Source organism: Mastigoproctus giganteus, chromosome 9, assembly GCF_048544385.1.
Source record: "Mastigoproctus giganteus isolate SK-2022 chromosome 9, ASM4854438v1, whole genome shotgun sequence".
In the NCBI taxonomy this organism is placed as follows: Eukaryota; Metazoa; Arthropoda; class Arachnida; order Uropygi; family Thelyphonidae; genus Mastigoproctus; species Mastigoproctus giganteus.
Genome location: NC_143583.1, coordinates 161,208,799 through 161,230,409, shown reverse-complemented (window position 1 = coordinate 161,230,409; position 21,611 = coordinate 161,208,799). Strand labels below are relative to the sequence as shown.

At 40.2% G+C, this 21,611-nt stretch overlaps 1 protein-coding gene across 2 annotated transcripts in view; it reads left to right on the top strand.

The window, feature by feature from the left end:
• The window catches only part of jbug (filamin-type immunoglobulin domains fbug), a 1,114,928-nt gene that overhangs the window by 1,008,547 nt on the left and 84,770 nt on the right, over positions 1–21,611 (top strand). For both annotated transcript variants that reach the window (XM_090381438.1, XM_090381439.1), the window contains exons 46-47: positions 6,119–6,304; positions 20,220–20,324. In XM_090381438.1, coding sequence (XP_090237564.1) covers positions 6,119–6,304; positions 20,220–20,324 — 291 coding nt within the window. The remainder of the gene's footprint in view (positions 1–6,118; positions 6,305–20,219; positions 20,325–21,611) is intronic.

The window sequence follows — 21,611 nt, the reverse complement described above, 5'->3', positions numbered from 1 at the left end:
GATCGGCGGGTGCTTAGGAAGAACGGCAAACGTCATGCCAAGAGTCAATAAGTTTACTTGGTCCGCAGATAACTGTTTGCTGCTTAGGTTCAATACGAAGTCCGTGGAATTAGTGAGAGGGGTATTACATTGGCTGCGCAATTGACGGGATTCATTAATCAAATTACAAAACTTACGTTTCTGTCGGGTACAATAAAGATCTGATTCTCTGATGGCCTGGTGACATAAAGTGTTGACCACATCGGTGTAAACGGGATCGGGAATCAGAGTCTTAAGGTCGGCTAGTAGGGTTGCCTTGCTCGCTGAAGCACGTTGTATGTCATGATGGAGGCAGCCGATCCATATACGTAGGGTTTTGAGGCCGAAGTTCCGACAGGCACGTCTCATGCGCTCATTAGAAAACGGTTGTTTGTAGCGAAACCCTTTCGGTATAATCTCGTTAGCTTTGCACCTATGCGCAAACCTCAGGTGTTGTCTACTACGGGCTATGAAGATAAAATCTTTCTGTAGTCTCACGACCATGTCGTATGCTGGTTGGCCAAGAATAGTACGAACATAACGAAACAGGCCTACGCGCTCTGGATTCATTGAGGAATTTATTGTAGCTTAAACACAGAGCGTACAGATAAAGCAGAAATATATGAGCTTTCGGCTATATGGTAGCCTTCATCAGAATTAAAATACATGAATGGCAGTTGGAATGAAGATGTGCACTGCCAGGTGCGTGAGACGCGAGGTTTAATTGTTTGTTGACGTCTGTGGCTGTGACGCATGATGACGTGGCCAGCGCTTGTCCAATGACAGAACTACTGACTCTGTGATCGGGTTGACTTGGCAACCACTGTTCCTGTTTAAGGATTTATCCGAAGATCTTATATTTAACGATTCCAACCAGGTACGCTTTAGGTAATGGTGGGATCTGTCTACCACCACGACATCGCGGTGTGGGTCGATGTCGTGGTGGGTTGTCCAGACATGTTCGGCGATAGCTGAGTGTTCTATATCCGCTAAACGGATCGCTCTTTTGTGCTCCGAGAGACGTTTCTCGAGTCGACGTCCAGTCTCTCCGAAGTAGCAGCTAGTGCAGTCACGGCAAGAGATGCGGTAGACTAAACCGCTCTGCAGAAGGGTGGGGACAGGTGTTTTCACGTTGGAAATGAAAGAACGCAGTTTCCTGCCTGGGAGCTGGATGCACTTTATTCCGTGCGTTCTCAGGATTCTACCGATCTGTTGTGACAGGTTGGGGTAGTATGGGATGAATGCCCTTGTGGATGGCTCGTCACTGTTGGTGTTGTAGCTGGTCGTCACGATGTCACGTGTCTGTAGATCACACCTGTCGAGGACGTCAATGGGTAATACTACCCATTGACGTCCCATACTATCCCATGCCCTTGTGGATGGCTCGTCACTGTTGGTGTTGTAGCTGGTCGTCACGATGTCACGTGTCTGTAGATCACACCTGTCGAGGACGTCAATGGGGTAGCCACACCTCGTAAGGTCTACTTTGACCCTAGTGACCTCTTTGCGTCTTTCATCAGCGGAGCTGGAGTGTGTCCAGGCGCGAGTAAGCAAGGTTCGGGCCGTGGAGAGGAGGTGGCCTCGCGCGTGTGCTGACCGGAAGTTGGTAAACTGGCCAGCACACATGGGCTTACGATAAACTGTAGTCCTCAGGTATGTGCCTTCACGTCGGACAAGTGTGTCTAAGTATGGTAAAGAGTTGTTCGACTCCAGCTCAATCGTGAATTTTATGAAGGGCGATAGTGAGTTGAGGTATGATAGAAGTCGCTGACCTGAGTCTCTAGGGATGACCACGAACACATCGTCAACATAGCGACACCAAAAGGCGATGTGATCAGGTGCGTGTGCAAACGCACGTCCCTCTAACTCCTCCATCACGATGTTTGCTGTGACTGAGCTGACCGGGGAACCCATGGCCGTGCCATGTATCTGCTGGTAGACTGAGTCATTAAATATGATCGCACCCCCTGTTAAGCACAGTCTGAGGGCGGTGGAAATGTCATCGGGTGTGAGACCAGTTCTTTCGTTGAGGGTTCTATCATTGTCCAAGAGTTGTTTTGCACAAGAAATGGCAAGTTCCACAGGGATGGAGGTAAAGAGCGATATGACGTCGAACGATGCCATAACTTGATTCTGCGAGATGGATACAGTGCGAATCCTCTTTATGAATTCAACACTGTTGGAAACGGTGTGGGTGGTCTTGCCAACCAGAGGAGAAAGAAGTCTCGAGACAAATTTAGACAGCTCGTAAGTCGGTGATCCACAGCAGGATACAATTGGTCTCAGTGGTGTGTCTTCTTTGTGCACTTTCGGTAGGCCGTAAAACCGTGGGATCTGACATCCGGAAGCACGGAGGTGATTACGGGTTGACTGTGTGATCTTCCCTTGTTTCAGCCAACTGTTGACGAGGATATTCACCTCTGATTCCCATCGTTCTAAAACCCTGTTGGGGTTGATGGTCAGGGGTTTGTATACAGTAGTATCCCGTAAAAGTAGTAGCGCTTTCGCCATGTAATCAGTGTGATCCATTACAACCGTACGGCGGCCTTTGTCTGCCGGTAGAATGACGATGGACGAATCCTGTTTCAATGCCTTGAGGGCAGAGAACTGTGTACGGTTGAGGTTAGAAGAGACGGGGCGAGCACGGTGTAGAACTGCTGCAGTCTTCAAGCGGATTGTGTTGGCTACATCTTCTGGGAGGCGTGATAAGCTGGCTTCCACACCTAAGGCGATGTCGGTGATCGGCGGGTGCTTAGGAAGAACGGCAAACGTCATGCCAAGAGTCAATAAGTTTACTTGGTCCGCAGATAACTGTTTGCTGCTTAGGTTCAATACGAAGTCCGTGGAATTAGTGAGAGGGGTATTACATTGGCTGCGCAATTGACGGGATTCATTAATCAAATTACAAAACTTACGTTTCTGTCGGGTACAATAAAGATCTGATTCTCTGATGGCCTGGTGACATAAAGTGTTGACCACATCGGTGTAAACGGGATCGGGAATCAGAGTCTTAAGGTCGGCTAGTAGGGTTGCCTTGCTCGCTGAAGCACGTTGTATGTCATGATGGAGGCAGCCGATCCATATACGTAGGGTTTTGAGGCCGAAGTTCCGACAGGCACGTCTCATGCGCTCATTAGAAAACGGTTGTTTGTAGCGAAACCCTTTCGGTATAATCTCGTTAGCTTTGCACCTATGCGCAAACCTCAGGTGTTGTCTACTACGGGCTATGAAGATAAAATCTTTCTGTAGTCTCACGACCATGTCGTATGCTGGTTGGCCAAGAATAGTACGAACATAACGAAACAGGCCTACGCGCTCTGGATTCATTGAGGAATTTATTGTAGCTTAAACACAGAGCGTACAGATAAAGCAGAAATATATGAGCTTTCGGCTATATGGTAGCCTTCATCAGAATTAAAATACATGAATGGCAGTTGGAATGAAGATGTGCACTGCCAGGTGCGTGAGACGCGAGGTTTAATTGTTTGTTGACGTCTGTGGCTGTGACGCATGATGACGTGGCCAGCGCTTGTCCAATGACAGAACTACTGACTCTGTGATCGGGTTGACTTGGCAACCACTGTTCCTGTTTAAGGATTTATCCGAAGATCTTATATTTAACGATTCCAACCAGGTACGCTTTAGGTAATGGTGGGATCTGTCTACCACCACGACATCGCGGTGTGGGTCGATGTCGTGGTGGGTTGTCCAGACATGTTCGGCGATAGCTGAGTGTTCTATATCCGCTAAACGGATCGCTCTTTTGTGCTCCGAGAGACGTTTCTCGAGTCGACGTCCAGTCTCTCCGAAGTAGCAGCTAGTGCAGTCACGGCAAGAGATGCGGTAGACTAAACCGCTCTGCAGAAGGGTGGGGACAGGTGTTTTCACGTTGGAAATGAAAGAACGCAGTTTCCTGCCTGGGAGCTGGATGCACTTTATTCCGTGCGTTCTCAGGATTCTACCGATCTGTTGTGACAGGTTGGGGTAGTATGGGATGAATGCCCTTGTGGATGGCTCGTCACTGTTGGTGTTGTAGCTGGTCGTCACGATGTCACGTGTCTGTAGATCACACCTGTCGAGGACGTCAATGGGTAATACTACCCATTGACGTCCCATACTATCCCATGCCCTTGTGGATGGCTCGTCACTGTTGGTGTTGTAGCTGGTCGTCACGATGTCACGTGTCTGTAGATCACACCTGTCGAGGACGTCAATGGGGTAGCCACACCTCGTAAGGTCTACTTTGACCCTAGTGACCTCTTTGCGTCTTTCATCAGCGGAGCTGGAGTGTGTCCAGGCGCGAGTAAGCAAGGTTCGGGCCGTGGAGAGGAGGTGGCCTCGCGCGTGTGCTGACCGGAAGTTGGTAAACTGGCCAGCACACATGGGCTTACGATAAACTGTAGTCCTCAGGTATGTGCCTTCACGTCGGACAAGTGTGTCTAAGTATGGTAAAGAGTTGTTCGACTCCAGCTCAATTGTGAATTTTATGAAGGGCGATAGTGAGTTGAGGTATGATAGAAGTCGCTGACCTGAGTCTCTAGGGATGACCACGAACACATCGTCAACATAGCGACACCAAAAGGCGATGTGATCAGGTGCGTGTGCAAACGCACGTCCCTCTAACTCCTCCATCACGATGTTTGCTGTGACTGAGCTGACCGGGGAACCCATGGCCGTGCCATGTATCTGCTGGTAGACTGAGTCATTAAATATGATCGCACCCCCTGTTAAGCACAGTCTGAGGGCGGTGGAAATGTCATCGGGTGTGAGACCAGTTCTTTCGTTGAGGGTTCTATCATTGTCCAAGAGTTGTTTTGCACAAGAAATGGCAAGTTCCACAGGGATGGAGGTAAAGAGCGATATGACGTCGAACGATGCCATAACTTGATTCTGCGAGATGGATACAGTGCGAATCCTCTTTATGAATTCAACACTGTTAGAAACGGTGTGGGTGGTCTTGCCAACCAGAGGAGAAAGAAGTCTCGAGACAAATTTAGACAGCTCGTAAGTCGGTGATCCACAGCAGGATACAATTGGTCTCAGTGGTGTGTCTTCTTTGTGCACTTTCGGTAGGCCGTAAAACCGTGGGATCTGACATCCGGAAGCACGGAGGTGATTACGGGTTGACTGTGTGATCTTCCCTTGTTTCAGCCAACTGTTGACGAGGATATTCACCTCTGATTCCCATCGTATGGGATTACCCTAATGGGTAATCCCATACTACCCCAACCTGTCACAACAGATCGGTAGAATCCTGAGAACGCACGGAATAAAGTGCATCCAGCTCCCAGGCAGGAAACTGCGTTCTTTCATTTCCAACGTGAAAACACCTGTCCCCACCCTTCTGCAGAGCGGTTTAGTCTACCGCATCTCTTGCCGTGACTGCACTAGCTGCTACTTCGGAGAGACTGGACGTCGACTCGAGAAACGTCTCTCGGAGCACAAAAGAGCGATCCGTTTAGCGGATATAGAACACTCAGCTATCGCCGAACATGTCTGGACAACCCACCACGACATCGACCCACACCGCGATGTCGTGGTGGTAGACAGATCCCACCATTACCTAAAGCGTACCTGGTTGGAATCGTTAAATATAAGATCTTCGGATAAATCCTTAAACAGGAACAGTGGTTGCCAAGTCAACCCGATCACAGAGTCAGTAGTTCTGTCATTGGACAAGCGCTGGCCACGTCATCATGCGTCACAGCCACAGACGTCAACAAACAATTAAACCTCGCGTCTCACGCACCTGGCAGTGCACATCTTCATTCCAACTGCCATTCATGTATTTTAATTCTGATGAAGGCTACCATATAGCCGAAAGCTCATATATTTCTGCTTTATCTGTACGCTCTGTGTTTAAGCTACAATAAATTCCTCAATGAATCCAGAGCGCGTAGGCCTGTTTCATTAATGTAGAAACTATCAAAAACAGAACAAGAATTAAATTCAAAGTGGCATGGCAGCTCGGAGAAGGAAAGGTTATTGGAAGAAAAAAACTATTTCCTCTTACTTACCTTAATAAATCCAGTCGTTTTCTCACTTATAATGTGACAAAATGATGGAATAACTAACATATTGTCTCTTTTTACTCTTCTAGGAGATTATTATATTTATCTATATTATGCGGATATTCCATTACCATCATCTCCGTACTTGGCTTATGCAGAAGAAGTGGGCACATCATTGGATCATACCAGGGTTGTACTTCGTGGTCATGGCTTGACAGGAGCAAGAGTTGGTGAGGAGGCAGAATTTGTTATAGATGGCTCTGAAGCAGGACCAGGTGAATATATATTTGAATTTTTTTATTTTATATATTTTTATTATTACATTTTTTTCCCTTACATTGTCCCTACCCTAAAGTTTTGTATTTTACCATTAGACTTATCTCTAACACATAATTTAAAATAATTTTTAATTATAATCTACTGTACATACTTTTTAATTTAATTATATCATTTAGCTATAGTTATATGTACAAAAAGAATGTATATTCAGACAGTGATGAAATTTTGAATGCATAACCATTTGGAAATAAATGTCATGAGGGAACAAATAAAATAAAGAAAACAGTTGTAAAAAGTGAAAAGTATGTTGCATATTACCAGTGGAAGTCAAGTTTGACACAATGTAATAATATATAGTCTGTTAAATGCATTTTCACATATATTCCATATATTTTAGAGTTTTAATGTTTTCCTGACAACACACACACACACACACACACACACACACACACACACACACACACACACACACACACACACACACACACTCTTCCCCAACCAGTCCCCCTCATTTAAATATATGATATCTCTACAACCAAAAGTCACATGGATTTTGGTTGGGATGAGCAAGGCAAATAGTATTTGGAGAATTTCGTGATGTGATGTGGCCATGCAATATATAAAACAATTTTGTCACAAAGTTAAGTAATATTAAACTGGTGTCTCAACTTCCATCAAGATGTTTGCACACATACACCCTTATTTTCGAAAGTTGGGAATAGTAATTTTTTTTTTTTTTTTTTTTAATGAAAACCCCAAACACGAAAGGTATCAAAACCTATAGTACTTAGTACCGTGCATGGGTTGAAGGAGAAGTATGGGGGGATGCCGGAAACTTTGCTCTAGAGACTAAACATGGATTTCACCACTTCAAGCCTCCAATAAGCAAAGTGGTGGTATTTCACCGGTTGATGAAAGTCATCCACCACCTAGCATGTGCACTTGTTCTGGAATATGTCACAAAGTAATGGAGCATGTCCATACATTTTTTCTTTCAAATTTTTTATTTAATAATTTATTATCTGTTGTTAAATATGTTGTAAAAAAAGTTAATTTTCTTTCTGTTTCAAGTTTTAAAATCACTTCACTTTGGTGCTGAATAATACTTTTATGAACATCATATTCTTTTTTATGATGTTCATAAAAGAAATGTACATTTAAACAAGATAATATATTAAAAGAGAGAGATAAAAATAAAACTAACAATTCTTGTTTATAAATTAGCATATTTACATGTAATTATGTATGCTTAGTGCTTTATTTCAAAAGTGTGTGCTGTATATACACTCGGTTAACACTGAATCATGGCCACCCCATCTGTAATGTACTGGTGGCAGTGGTTGCTTATTATGGGACATGTTTTTCTGGCAAGAACTAGGATTCCTGGTGCATATGGACCATTGTTTCACTTCTGAAGTCAATCAGCTGGCAGCACTTAAGAGACCACATGCACCCTACCATGTTGCATTTTTTTCCCAGATAGAAATGGGATCTTCCAAGTCGATAATGTGCTATGTCATCAGGTTTACATTGTGTGCAAGTGGTTCAAGGAACACAGTGAAGTATCACCCATCATGATTGGCCCCTCCAAATTCCCCTGACCTCAGTCCAGTTGAATACCTATGGGAAGTGAGGCATATGGACATGCATCCATAATCTATTCCGACACTGTGGATAGCTTTGCAGAGAGCATGGCTACAGATCCTTAATTACATCTTCAGACAACTAATGAAGTCAGTGGCACCAGGTGCCAAGCGTTCCATGACCAAGTGATTTCTGTGCATTCCTCAAAGCATTATCTCCAAAGACTTTAAGTGAATAGATTATATTTTGCTTCAACTACCCTTTTCTTTATTTATAAATTTGTATAGCTCCTTCACACTACAAGAAGTAGTCAAAGGCACAGAAAGGAAAGCTGCCTTTCTGTTTCTATTTCTAATAGTTATAACTCAGCCGCTTGGTCACCTTGTGGCGGATCCAGAAACTTGGGTGGTAAAGCAAGCCCCCAGGGCCAACAGGAGCAAACATGATCTGCGACAATTTTACCATTAAGACTGCAAATCCAAATCCTATGGATCTGCACTTACCTGATAATGACTCATCCAAAAATACCCAAGTTTTATCATTCTGCTTTCACTAACTAACCAGTCCTTAGGCAATCTATCACCATTTTTCATTCAAAAATGTCTTGGGAGTGTAGTTGGCTCCTCGAAAATGGTACGACAACTGAAATCTGGCGACCTGCTTGTCGAGACCACCAACTCCAAATATTCTGAGTCTCTACTCAGACTCGCCTCATTTAGTGAAGTTCCAGTTAAGGTGTCCCCACTTGCCACATTTAATACATCCAAAGGCATAATTTCAGAATGTGACCTAATGAATGTCTCATAGGAAGAAGTTGTTCAGGAACTGCAGGATCAGAAAGTCACATAGGCAAAAAGAATTATGCTGAAAAGAGATGGCAAGCTTTTCCAACTTGCAGCATCATACTGACATTCAGCTCACCAAACCTGCCTTCATCAATGAAAGCAGGTTATTTGCATTGTCGCATTTGCCTTTATATTTCGAACCCAATAAGATGTTACAAGTGTCAGAAATTTGGTGACTTAGTATGTCCTAACTATGGATTGAAAGAGCATTCCCAAGCTGACTGTAATGCTTAGGCTTCACTTTGCTCCAATTGTAAAGGCAACCACCCAGTCTTCTCTAAAAATTGTGAACAATGGAAATAGGAGAGAAAAATACAGAAATATAAAATAGAAAAGAAAGTCTCATTCCCAGAAGCAAGAAAGCAGTTACAACTACAGATGCTTAGATTTCCTTATGCTGAAGCCTCTAAAAAATTTCATTTAGTATCAGTCCATTTAGTATCAATACATTAATTCCACCAACCATCTCTATTTCTGAATGGGCTCAAACTTTGCTGTCTTCTGTACCTTAATCCTCAAAGCAATAGATTACAGCAGAGCAATCAACACACCAGACCTGATACCAGCTACTGCTCATGCAGCTCCCATAAGATCCATCCAAGCAGAAAACTCAGATTCCATTAGAAAACAGCCATTTGAGTCCTCCCTTGTGGATATCATTGAAACTGCCAGTCAAGATGATACAGAAATCATTCTAGAAATCCATCCAGAGGATGAAATAGACACAAGACCTATTTCCCCAAAAATAGATAAGATTAAACTTGAACGTCTCAAACAGATTTCCAAAAAGCAGACAGATTCAGCTCCTTCATTTAATTCAGTGTTTCTCAACATTTTTTCAATTATCCACCCCCCCTCCCCAAAAGGATTTTTTTAGACAATTTTTTTTCCTAATTCTCCCCATGAAAATTTAAGCAAGAAAATACTTTATACTTACTTTATACTCTTTTTATTCAGTGGGATCCCCGAGCCTGATGTTCTTGGCTAAAAGGTCAATGTTTGGTTTGATATTAGTAATAAGGTTAATTCTAATGTCTCCTCTTGAACATATGCCAATTCTGTTTCTTTCCTTTGTTAATGTTTTATTTACTGAGCTAAAACCACCTTCAACCATATAAGACGTTGAAAAACAAAGCAGTACTTTCACCATTTCAGACCACATTGTTGGATAAAGAAGTTTAGTGGTTTTTGATCCACACAGCTCAGCCATTCCACCTTTTTATTTGCATTTTTTTGTTACATTTTAATTCAATGAGTTCTTCTTGAATTTCTTCACTAGCAGACCCAAAATCACATCCAACTGGATCTAACATCTGTGGCTTCACTTCAAAAGAAAATAAATCTGAAAATCTATTTTTCATTTCATCTTTTAAAGAACACAAAAGATCTGAATAATTCTTAAGATCATTCTTGGTGAGAGATTCATTGATTTCAGCTAACTCTTGCATACCATGAAATAGTTTTCTCATTAAATTGTTTTCAAATATTTCCAGTTTTTCAGTGAATACTTTTAATACGCGTTTGCAGTCTATCACCATAATTAATTTCCCCTTGAAGTTAAAGTGATACTTTGTTATGTTTTCGAAAACTCCGAGCCGTATATTATGTGTTGTTTTTGTGTTTCCTGATCTCCTTTGCTAAACCTGTCTTTCTCCTTTGCTTTTTAAAAAACTAATTATTGTATCAAAAAGGTTTATAAATTTTGTTAGACAGTTTCCTTTAGTTTGTTATTTGTTTGTTTGTTATTTGGTTTTTAGGAGCATTAGCAACTAAGGCCATATTGCTCCGGGGATATGTGACGGTCATTTCCTGACCTTTCTGCATCCTCCGTATTTGGTGGGTTGGTGGTCACAGGCTCAAACCCCGGTCTAATCAAGAAGCATGTGCTGTGCACTGCTGCTCCTGCCCACCTGGCTACGGAGGTTTCCTTTAGAAAGTCATCTGACTTCTGTATGTAAAAGAAGCCTCACATACTGTTCTTCATTATCAACACAAAATTTTCTGAAAAGCGATCATATTTACTGTGACTTTATCTTATTAATGATTTTAATAACTATATTGAAAATTTATTGTTATCTATATGATGCAAGGAAGCCTGAGACTTATGCTGCACCAGCCAAAAAAATTTCCCTAGTTACCCTGAGAGAGAGAGAGAGAGAGAGAGAGAGAGAGAGAGAGAGAGAGAGCATGCATGCAAGAGTTAGAAGTAGAAAGGAATCACCAAGAAAGAGAAGGATGATATCCAGCTCAGGACCCTGGGTTTGTCAAGCCCGTACTCACTAGATATGAGCCCCCTAGATTGATACCTCAGAGGAGTATATTATACAATGCTTACCTTCTACAACCATATGTTCATTGAACATTCATTCCCCACTTGCTGGCATCACTTCTATGTACTGGCAAATCCTAAACCATTGAAATTTCACTCTATCCCTCACTACAACTATAGACCTATTTCTCTTACCAGCTGCTTAAGTAAAACTCTAGAGAAAATAATACATCAACAATTAACATGGTATCTTGATTCAAAAAATCTAATCTCTGATAACCAATTTGGTTACCAGAAAAAATTGATCATTCCTAGATCTCATGGTCAAAGTTGAAACAAACATCAGGAATGCATTTATCCAAAACAAACGTCTTGTTATGGTTTGCCTTGACATAGAGAAGGCCTGTGACACCTGGCATTTTGGTATCTTGAAAGATTTTCATTCCCTTGACCTGAGAGGCCACTTACCATATTTTATACAAAACTTCCTTCAGCATAGAACTTTTCAAGTCCACTACTTGCCGACTTTTCAAGTCGGCAAGTTCTGACACAAATCTATATACAAGAGGAAGGAGTTCCACATGGCTCAGTTCTCAGTGCTACCTTATTACCTCAGTGCTCTTATTTGCAATGAGAATAAATCATATTACCAAACCGTATTACCCCACACTGTGAACTCGTACTTCTATGCCAATAATCTCACTGTTTCCTGCAGTTCATAGAATATGAACTTCGTTGAAAGGCAACTACAAATCTAGTTGCCTAGTGTCTATCACGGAAATCGTGTCATTCACTTTTGTAACAAATGAAAGATGCATCCTGACCAAGTGCTACAACTGAAAAATCAGCCTGTCTCAGTTACGAATAACATTTGTCTCCTTGGCTTGATTTTTAATAGTAAGCTGAATTCCTTGAAATATATCAAACATCTGAAGACTACTTGCCAGAAAAAACTGAACATACTCAGAGTTCTTTCCTTCTACAACGTGGGTTGCAGACTGCTACACCTTGCTTCACTTTTATAGAACTCTAATTAGGTCTTGTCTTTAGCATTAGCATTAGTAGAGGCATTTGATGCAAGAAAGCAAGCTTATGCAGCATCAGCCAAAAAAAAAAAAAATAAGTAAAATAAATAAATAAAAAATAACCACTTCCACTTCACCCTTCTGTTCGTTCGAAATACCTGTCCAGCTGAGCCTTAAACTTATTTAGGCTATCAACTTCCACGACAAGGGATGGAAGTCTGTTCCACCTATCAACCACCCGCTGGCTAAAGGCAAATTTCCGCACATCTATCCTACATCTGTCTTTCCTCAATTTGAACTTATGCCCTCTCAGGTGATTATTCTGAGCAAGAGGAAGAATCCCATCAGCATTGAGCATGCTCAAACCATTCAAGGCTTTGTACACCTCTATCAGATCACCCCACTGGTGCCTAGTCTCCAGACACTGTAATTCGCAAAACTTAAGCCTTTCTTCGTAAGAGCACCCCTTTGTTCCATTCACTAATCTTGTTGCTCTTCTCTGTACTCGTTCCAGCAGCTCTACATCCTTCTTGAAATGAGAACTCCAGGCCTGTATACAGTACTCTAGGTGTGGCCTGACCATTGCCTTATACAAGGGAATAATCACCTCCTTATCCCTGCTAGAAAAATTCCTATATATCATTGACAATACACCATGAGCTACTCTTGCAGCCCGTCTGCACTGCTCAGAGAACTTCATATCTGCCTGCACAACCACCCCCAGGTCCCTTTCATTCTCTACCACTGTCAGTGTAGTACCACAGAGTTGATACGTTGCTCTGGGGTTGCTGTTTCCCATATGTAGTACTTTACATTTGTCAATGTTAAACTTCATTTGCCACCTCTCAGCCCATCTGCTCAACCTTTCCAGATCCTGTTGCAGCAGCATAGTGTCAGTAGTGTCCTTGACAACCCTGCCAACCTTTGTATCGCTGCAGACTTGGACATTAAGCTTGATATACCATCATCAATATCATTTATAAATACAGAGAACAATAAAGGACCCAATATCCAAAATATCCTGAGGGACTCCACTAATAACATTAGTCCACGATGAGCAGTGTCCATTGATTACCACTCTCTGTCTTCTCCCCCTCAACCACCCCTTTATCCATAGCAGCAATTTGCCTCCAATGCCACACTGATCCAATTTGTGCAGCAGTCTTCCATGTGCAACAGTATCAAAAGCCTTTATAAGATCCAAGTATATAATATCAAAGTTATTCCCTGCATCCAGTTCTTTTGTGACTGCATCATAGTATCCAATCAAATTGGTCAGACAAGACTTCCCCTTAACAAAACTATGCTGTGTCCGAGCTATAATTGAAGTCTTGTCTAAATGATCCTACAGTGCTTCTTTAACTAGTGCCTCCATTAATTTTCCTGGAACAGAAGTTAAACTCACAGGTCTATAATTGCTTGTGTCAGCCTTTGATCCTCCTTTGTAAATTGGGGGCACATTTGCACATCTCCAGTCTGCGGGTACCTCCCCTGAGTCCAAGGAAGCTCTTATAATTATGGCTAAGGGTTTGCTTACTTCCTCTGCTGCCTCCTTTAATATAACTGGATAGATCCCATCCACCCCAGGTGCCTTTCTTGTGTTTATCTTCAACAGTTTCTCCTCCACTTTACTCTCAGTTATTACAAGATTCTCTAGCTTACTGCTAGAGTTGAATACACCCCTGGCTTTCCCCTCGCTAAATAACTCTTCATGCTCCTCATGTGTGAATGTCAATGCAAAATATTCATTTAGTTTGTTAGCTATCTGAGCAGGATCATCAACAGTTGACCGATCGATGTCAAGTGGACCAATATGATTCATCCCCTTCCTTCTAGAGTTTACATAAGTAAAGAACTCTTTGCTGTTTTTCTTTGCATCCCTTGCCAAAGATTTCTCGTACTCTGCCTTCGCCTGCCTAACCTCCTTTGTAACTTGGTTACAGATCAACTTGTATCTATCATAGGCTTCTGTGTCATGTGTTAATTTGTATGTATCCCATGCATGTTTCTTCTCTGCCATATACCTCATCAGTTCATCTGACATCCATTTAGGCCTAAACCTTGAACAATATTTCTTAGTTGGTATGTAAAGCCTAGTAGCTTCCAAGATAAGTTCTTTGAATGCTTCCCATTTTGCATTTGCTGTTGGTAACATCATCAGTTGGTCCCACTGTATAGAATTTAAATACTGTCTCAGTCCATCGTAGTTGCCTTTACGAAAGCAATAACCCTTCCCTTTACCCCTAATAGTAGTTACCTCTTTGAGTAAATCCCACTTCAGCACACTGTGATCACTGCCACCTAGTGGTTCATTTATCTGCAGATTCTTAATGCATGAAGAATCACTTCTGATAATCAAATCAAGAGTATTACTCCCTCTAGTTGCCTCCCGAACATGCTGATGTAGAAAACAATCATCCAATAAATCCACAAAAGTCCTGCTAGTGTGTGAGTGAACAGCCCCCCAAACTCCAGTCAATATCTGGGAAGTTAAAATCTCCCATTATAAGACTCTCTGATTTACTGGCCCACTCTATTTCCCTGTACAGTTTCTTATTATACTCATCAGAGTCATTAGGCCTGTAGCATACTCCTACCATTAGGCCTGTAGCATACTCCTACTCTCAATTTTGATCTCCCAATGCTTATGTCACATCAAACTGACTCGACACTGCACTGTCCAGCAATGTCCACTGGCTTCACTTCCTTGGATTTTATGTATTTCTTAACTAATAGCATAACCCCCTCCTCCCTTCCTATCCAGTCTATCCTTTCTGTAGACGTTGTACTCCCCAAATTGCAGTTCTGCATTCCTTATATCTGTGTGACACCACGTCTCTGATATCCCAACAATATCTGCCTTTGATGTTTTGAGCAATACCTCAAATTCATCAAATTTATTTACTAAACTCCTAGCATTGGTGTACACGCAAGTATACATGCACCTATTTCTATTCTTAGCTACCCTAACACAACCCATGTGTTTACTTGTACCGCAATGACTCCCAGCAGTCTCTGAAATATCCTGAATCTTGTTTTTCAGGCTTCTGCTCATTCCAATAGAAGCAGTGCAAGAATCTCTTTCACCTCTGCCAATGGCTACTGTTAATCTATTCGTCTTTGTATCCCCCCCCAAGCTAGCAGTTTTCCGACCCACCTAACACTGCCTCGATAGCATCAGCAAATATTCTTGCACCCTTTCTATTTAAGTGTATCCCATCCCTGTAGAAGCAATCTCTCCTGTTAACAAGTACAGTCCAGACTGAAAAAAATTGTACCCCTTGAGCCTTGCACAATCTTTCCAGGGCCGAATTGATCGACAAGGCTCTCATCGTATACTCCCTCCTATCGTGTCTGGGCAGAATTGCAGACACTTTCAAATTCAACCCTATTTCATGGCTTTTTTTCAACAGTGACCTGTACTTGTTAAGCAATTCTGCCAGTCTCCTACTCTTGATATCATTAGTGCCAACATGTACAACTACAGGGTGGCCACTGAAAGACTGAAGGTTTGAAAAAGTCATAACTTGTTCATTTTTAATCTTTTTTCTTTTCTTTTTTTACAGGTTATAGAGCATCCCTTGAAGATTAAAATGGCTATATATGATGTCCAGCAACGAGTAAAACTCGTTGGGTTTTTCTATTCCAGTGAAAGATCAATTATTGAAACTCAGAAAAAATACCGGCAACATTTTAAAGTCCTCCTAGTGATAACATGATTCGGAACCTAATCACCCGGTTTGAAAGAACTGGATCAGTCGGCGATCTTCCGGGAAGAGGTCCTAAGTGCACTGTGTGCACTGACGCAGCGGTGGAAGCTGTACGGCAGAGTGTCCTTGAGGATCCATCTGCCTCTACCCGTCGTCGCTCTACTCAACTATTCATCGCCAGAACATTGCTTCAGAAGATTCTGAAAGGGTGGTCAGTCTTTCAGTGGCCACATTTTAATCTCCAAGGGATGCTCTATAACCTGTAAAAAAAGAAAATAAAAAAGATTAAAAATGAACAAATTATGACTTTTTCAAATCTTTCAGTGGCCACCCTATATATCACCTTTTGTGCCCTTAAAAGATGAAATCTGCTCTACAACGTCAAACGTCATTTCTCCCATCTTTGCATGTGTACATTGTATTGGGCCAGAGATTTGAAGGTGTGTGGGGGTCATGTGCAGTATATTGTGTTGTACCCTTCATTCTTTTGGTCTATTTTGCCACCAAGTCCCTAGTGGGACTCGACATTACCACACCGTGCCATAGGGAGGCTGACTGGGTGTACCACTGATGTAAAAGTACTCTGACAGGTCCTGCCACCTAGTTTCCTGGGATTTCAGTGGCTAGGACCAGATTTGAGAATGAGATGATCACTGTTTCTTGAGCAACAGTTGTAATTTTAACAGAGTGTACGGTTGTTCGCTGAAAACTTTAAAACCCACGGGAAGAGTGGGGGAATAAAAAAAACCATCTCCCCAGCAAAAAAAAAACCGATGTTGTGTAAGGGGAAGACAGAAGACTGAAGGGTATGAAATAGAAGGACAGAGCCGAAAGGGAAGATGGCCTCTGCAAACAGTGTGGCATGCCAATGCCTTACCAGAGGGAAGAAAAACCACCTCACCAAAAAAAAAAAGAAAAAAAAAAAAAAAGAAGAAGAGATACCCCACAAGTGCAAGGTAGGTACAGCCAGTCAGTAGGAACCAACAGCTTGGTGGAAATCAGAGTGGAGGCTCCGGCGACGTAAGTGCTGCTATGGTGGATAGGTCTTGTTCGGGAAGGTCTAGTTCAAGTGTTGTCATTGAGACTCCATTTGGTGTCTCTGTGTTGCATCCAGACTGAAGGCCGGTCCAGTAGTCCATGATAATAAATAGTGGGGAGGTCAAAACTAAGAGTCCAAGATAGGATGGTCAAGTCCAGGGACCAATGTTAAGTCTCTTTTTGATGTATTTATATTTGATTGTATTTATATGTAGCACATATAAATACAGTATTCAAGACATAAACAATACAATATACCTTATAAAATGCCATTCTGGATGTAATGCATGCTGCATAGGTAGCACCACCACAAAATATGTAACTTCAAGAACAGCCAACATGAGAGCATACTATCAGTATAATATTTTCAAATCAGACCAACCAGGAACTGAACTCAGTCAGCACATATACTCTTTTAATCATGATCCATTAATAGATAATGCAATTACAGGTGACCCCCGCTTAACGCTGATAATTCGTTCCGGAAAAACAGAGTGCTAAGTGAGCGCTGCATTCCCATAAGGTAACATATGTATTTGTGAGTTGCGGTCGGTGCAATAGGATATTTCCTAATCAATAATAAACGGTAGTGAAAAGATGCACAAATGTCGGTCAAAATATTTAATATTCAAATATTTGTACATATAAAATATTCTGCATTGCATACGTATATGATTATGTGGTAACTACTTACGTATAAAAATTAAACTTAAAATTCCAATTAAAATCATTGATTTAATTGAACTAAATTGATTTAATTTAATTGATGAATTTAATCAAGAAAAATGTGCCGATTTTGGGTAGAACTTTGGCCCTCTTCCAAATAAACTAAAAGGGGTATTAATTTTAAATCCCCCACTGCGTTATCACCCAACAATAAAGTCAACCGATCCTTCGCCGCTTTGAAACCTGGCATGTTTTTTTCTTCTTTCAATATGAAACTTCTTTTAGGCATTCGATGAAGCAGCACAAAAGTCCTGCTTCATCTATGTTAAAAACTTGAGAAGTATAACACAATATCCCTCTTCAATAATTTTAAAAAGTTCTTTTTTGAAAGTTTCGACTCCTTAATCTGCACTTGCAGCTTCTCCCTGGATTTTAAATCTATTCAACCAGCCCTTACTAGTTTTAAATGGTTCCACATTTTTTTTTTTTTAGGTGCGTTTTCTTCAGATCATCATATTGGCTAATCTCTCTCTCTCTCTCTCTTTTTTTTTTTATAATATTTAACTTAACTGAATTCTACATTGGATATTATCTTCAATAAAATCCTAATAGCCGGCCTAGCCCTGGTTGCTTGCAATGGAACAGCTATCTTTCCCGCTGCTAAAATTAATTCTTTATTTTTTTTATAATTGTTCTTACAGTTAAACTTGCAAGTCCTAAATTATAGCACACATCCGCTTCTTGTTGACCGGAATCGATTCGCTTCAAAACGTCTAATTTAATTTTCAAATTCAGTCCTTTTCTTACATTTGTAGTCTTCGTACTGCATCCAGACGTTGCTACTTTTGCATTCTTAACCGCCATTATTAACTCTTCGAAAATGTAACTGCATTAGTTTCATTAATTATGATACAATGTTCCAGTAAACTGTCTGTTATGCACGATGTCTGTTCCAGTAAACTGTCCATCGTGTGCGAGAAAATTTCACTGAGCGTGGGAAAATTTCTCAAGTCGGCGTGGAAAATGTTTTAATGCTGTTTTGATATTCATTTTCAAGCTATCGACTCCATTAAATGAAACGATTTCGTTAAATATGCAAAAAATGCAATCTGTAAAAGAGCGTTATAGTGATCTGAGACAGCGTTATAGTCAGATGCAGGTTATAATGTAAGAACAGCATTATAACAAATCAGCATAAAGCGAACAGCGTTATAACGGGGGCCTGCTGTACACTAATTAAACTTAAATCGAATTATAAGATATTCCAGTACGAAGCCCTAGCTATAGAATGGTTCCACCAAAATAGATCATATGAAATTTTAAACACTAAATTACCCATGAATCTGTCACCAACATGGCAGCTTACATGAATCAAATTTCCACATGTTTAACGTGCTGCATCCTGGGTACCACAATACTATAAATCAACACTTACAACTCATGTCATTAACCAAGTGATGACGACGAAATCAAAAGCTTCTCATCCAGCTCTTGGTTTTTCGACATGCGAATCTTCTTCATATAATTTTATAAATGACAACCAGGAAAAAGGTGATGCACTCCCTCTTCCTAGAGACATGTTGTTAAATTAATTAATCAACTAATATAATTGAAAGCTTTTACTTTTACTTTCTTTACTTTCCTTTATGTAAAATTAACCCTAACCAAGCTAAGATTCTTAGCTTTCCTAAGAATCTTAATAAATCATATAATTTTCAAATTAGAAACGTCATTGATAACTGCTCAAACACTATGTCGTCTTGTTAAAAAATAGAATGATAAATTGTGAGCAGAGATGAAAGAAAAGTTTGTTATAACATTTTGGTAGGAGGACACTCTCAGCATTTGTTGCAGTTTTTCTTTTAATTATTTTTATAATACTGATTCAACTGAAAATTATTGTAACTTCTATTATATAATAAAAATAATTTATAATAACAATTGTAATAAAATTGAAAATGTACTATGTGTTGCAGTCACCCTGTACCATTACAAATACATCAAGTTCATCAGCAAGGAAAATGGCAGTAGATGCAGAAAATCAAACTCGTAGTAAATTTTATAAATTAAGCAGAAAAACAGAGGATATCCAGTAAAAAAACAAATCCTACTTAGTGAGAAAGCTAAAGACCTACTCTAGTTCAATTTGTGTCATATGCTGCAAACAGTTTAAAGCTTGATCCTTGACTGTCCACTCTTTGCACAAAAATTGTCAATATAATTTACCCATGACCAAAGTCCAAGATACCCCTGCCTTGAAAAATCCACAGTATCCCATCCTTGAAATGTATCCTCAAACATGTTTTTGGTGATGGATGTATAATATACCAGAAGTTTTTTACTGGTTTAAATTTATAGATTATTATTGTGACCAAATATAACAAAAGACGCATCATTCACCAAAAATAATGAATATTAATGAAAGGTTTCTCCATTTTCTGAATTTTTCTTCAAACTGTCATTCAAACAAACAAAGATTAACTGTGTTCACATAAGACAGATTTGAATGGGAAAATCATGAGAGACACATAGCAGTTGATGCACCAGTAATGTTGCATCAACTGCTGTGGCACCAGTTGATACAGCAGTACCTGGGATAGCCAATTTCATTCCAATCACTTAAAAATGTTGCATTTTTTTCCCAAATGTTGCATTCATAATTTTTGTTTTACACTTCCGTAATGAAATGTAATGTTCAAATCTTTTTATGAGCACCCTGTATTATGTTCACTTTATATTTTCAAGCTTAATAATATTCACTTTCACACTTTCAGGCTCTCCTGAAGTTAGTCTGAGTGGAGTAAAAGCAGATATTTCAGTAAGGATACTACCTTTGGGAAATAATGTGTATAAAGCTTTCTACACTCCTAATATTTCAGGTAATTACTATTTTTTTACTGTATAATAAACCATTGTGCTTCATTTTTATTATGAATAAGGGCTTGAAGAACTTTCTCTGCAATTTGCTTGCAAATTGCAGAGAAATATGTAGGCATTAGCTACCCATATATTGTTAAGCTCTGTTAACAACACCATTGAAAAACCTTGTTGTGTACAAACTCTCATCATCTCAAATATCCACCACCAATTAATTAAATGTCAATCTCCAGGTAAATATCCAGTGTGGTGAAGGAAATTTAGTTAACTTCAATCCCTCTAAAACTCAGGTCCTGTCTTTCTTATTTCTCACAAAAAAGTCTACTACTCTATGCTCATCTTTAGTGATGGAAGTCAGACTTCTAGACAAGATCACATTTCTCTATTGAGATTACCTCAGCTTCCAATCTGTCTTGACTAAATCACATCTCAAGTAATGCATCCCCTATGGAAAAAAATTGGCTTTCCTTTTTCACTGTCACCTTTACTTTTCCTCTAAACAATTACTCACAACATGGAAAACTACTGCAACAGTATCAAAAACTTTCTTGAAATCGAAGTGTATGATATCAAAATTATTTTTTACATCCAGTTCCTTTGTAACCACATACTAGTGTCCGGTCAAATTTGTCAGACAAGACTTTCCCTTAAGAAACCCATGCTGTCTGAATTATTACTGCAGTCATGTCTAGATGATTCTGCAATGCTTCTTTAACCTATTAGCCAAGTGTACTCGTATGGGAACGCTAATTCAAAATGTTATTATTTTGAAACTGTCGCAATCTCATGAAATATTTTTCTATATTGTTTATCTGTAAATATCAAGAATGAATTCATATACCACCGTCAGTGCCAGGTGTTTTCAGTACCAATCTTGTAACCATCACAAGAGGCTGATTTATTTTTCTAGTGAGTCACGAAAGTTATCATCAAATTATTTTAACACAGAGTGTTTTTTAATTGTCTTTATTTTACAGTCAAATTTAGAGACACAATATATGCTGTAAGTATGAACAAAATTTCATTAATTATATTTTTTTCTAGTTATTTATTTATTTTTTTGTTTATATCTTACCGTTCTGAAATAGGGACATTAGGCTTTACTGTATATAAGTTTTATTTTTGTTTATAGTGAATCACAAAGTTGAGAATAATGGAACTGAAGTTTTTTTATGGCAAGAAGAAATACACCAGACTTGAGGAAGTTATTGAAGACATTGCAAATCAAGAAGCTAGTGATAATGAGGTTTTTGAAATTTGCATATTACCTCCAATTTTGAACAAGTTGA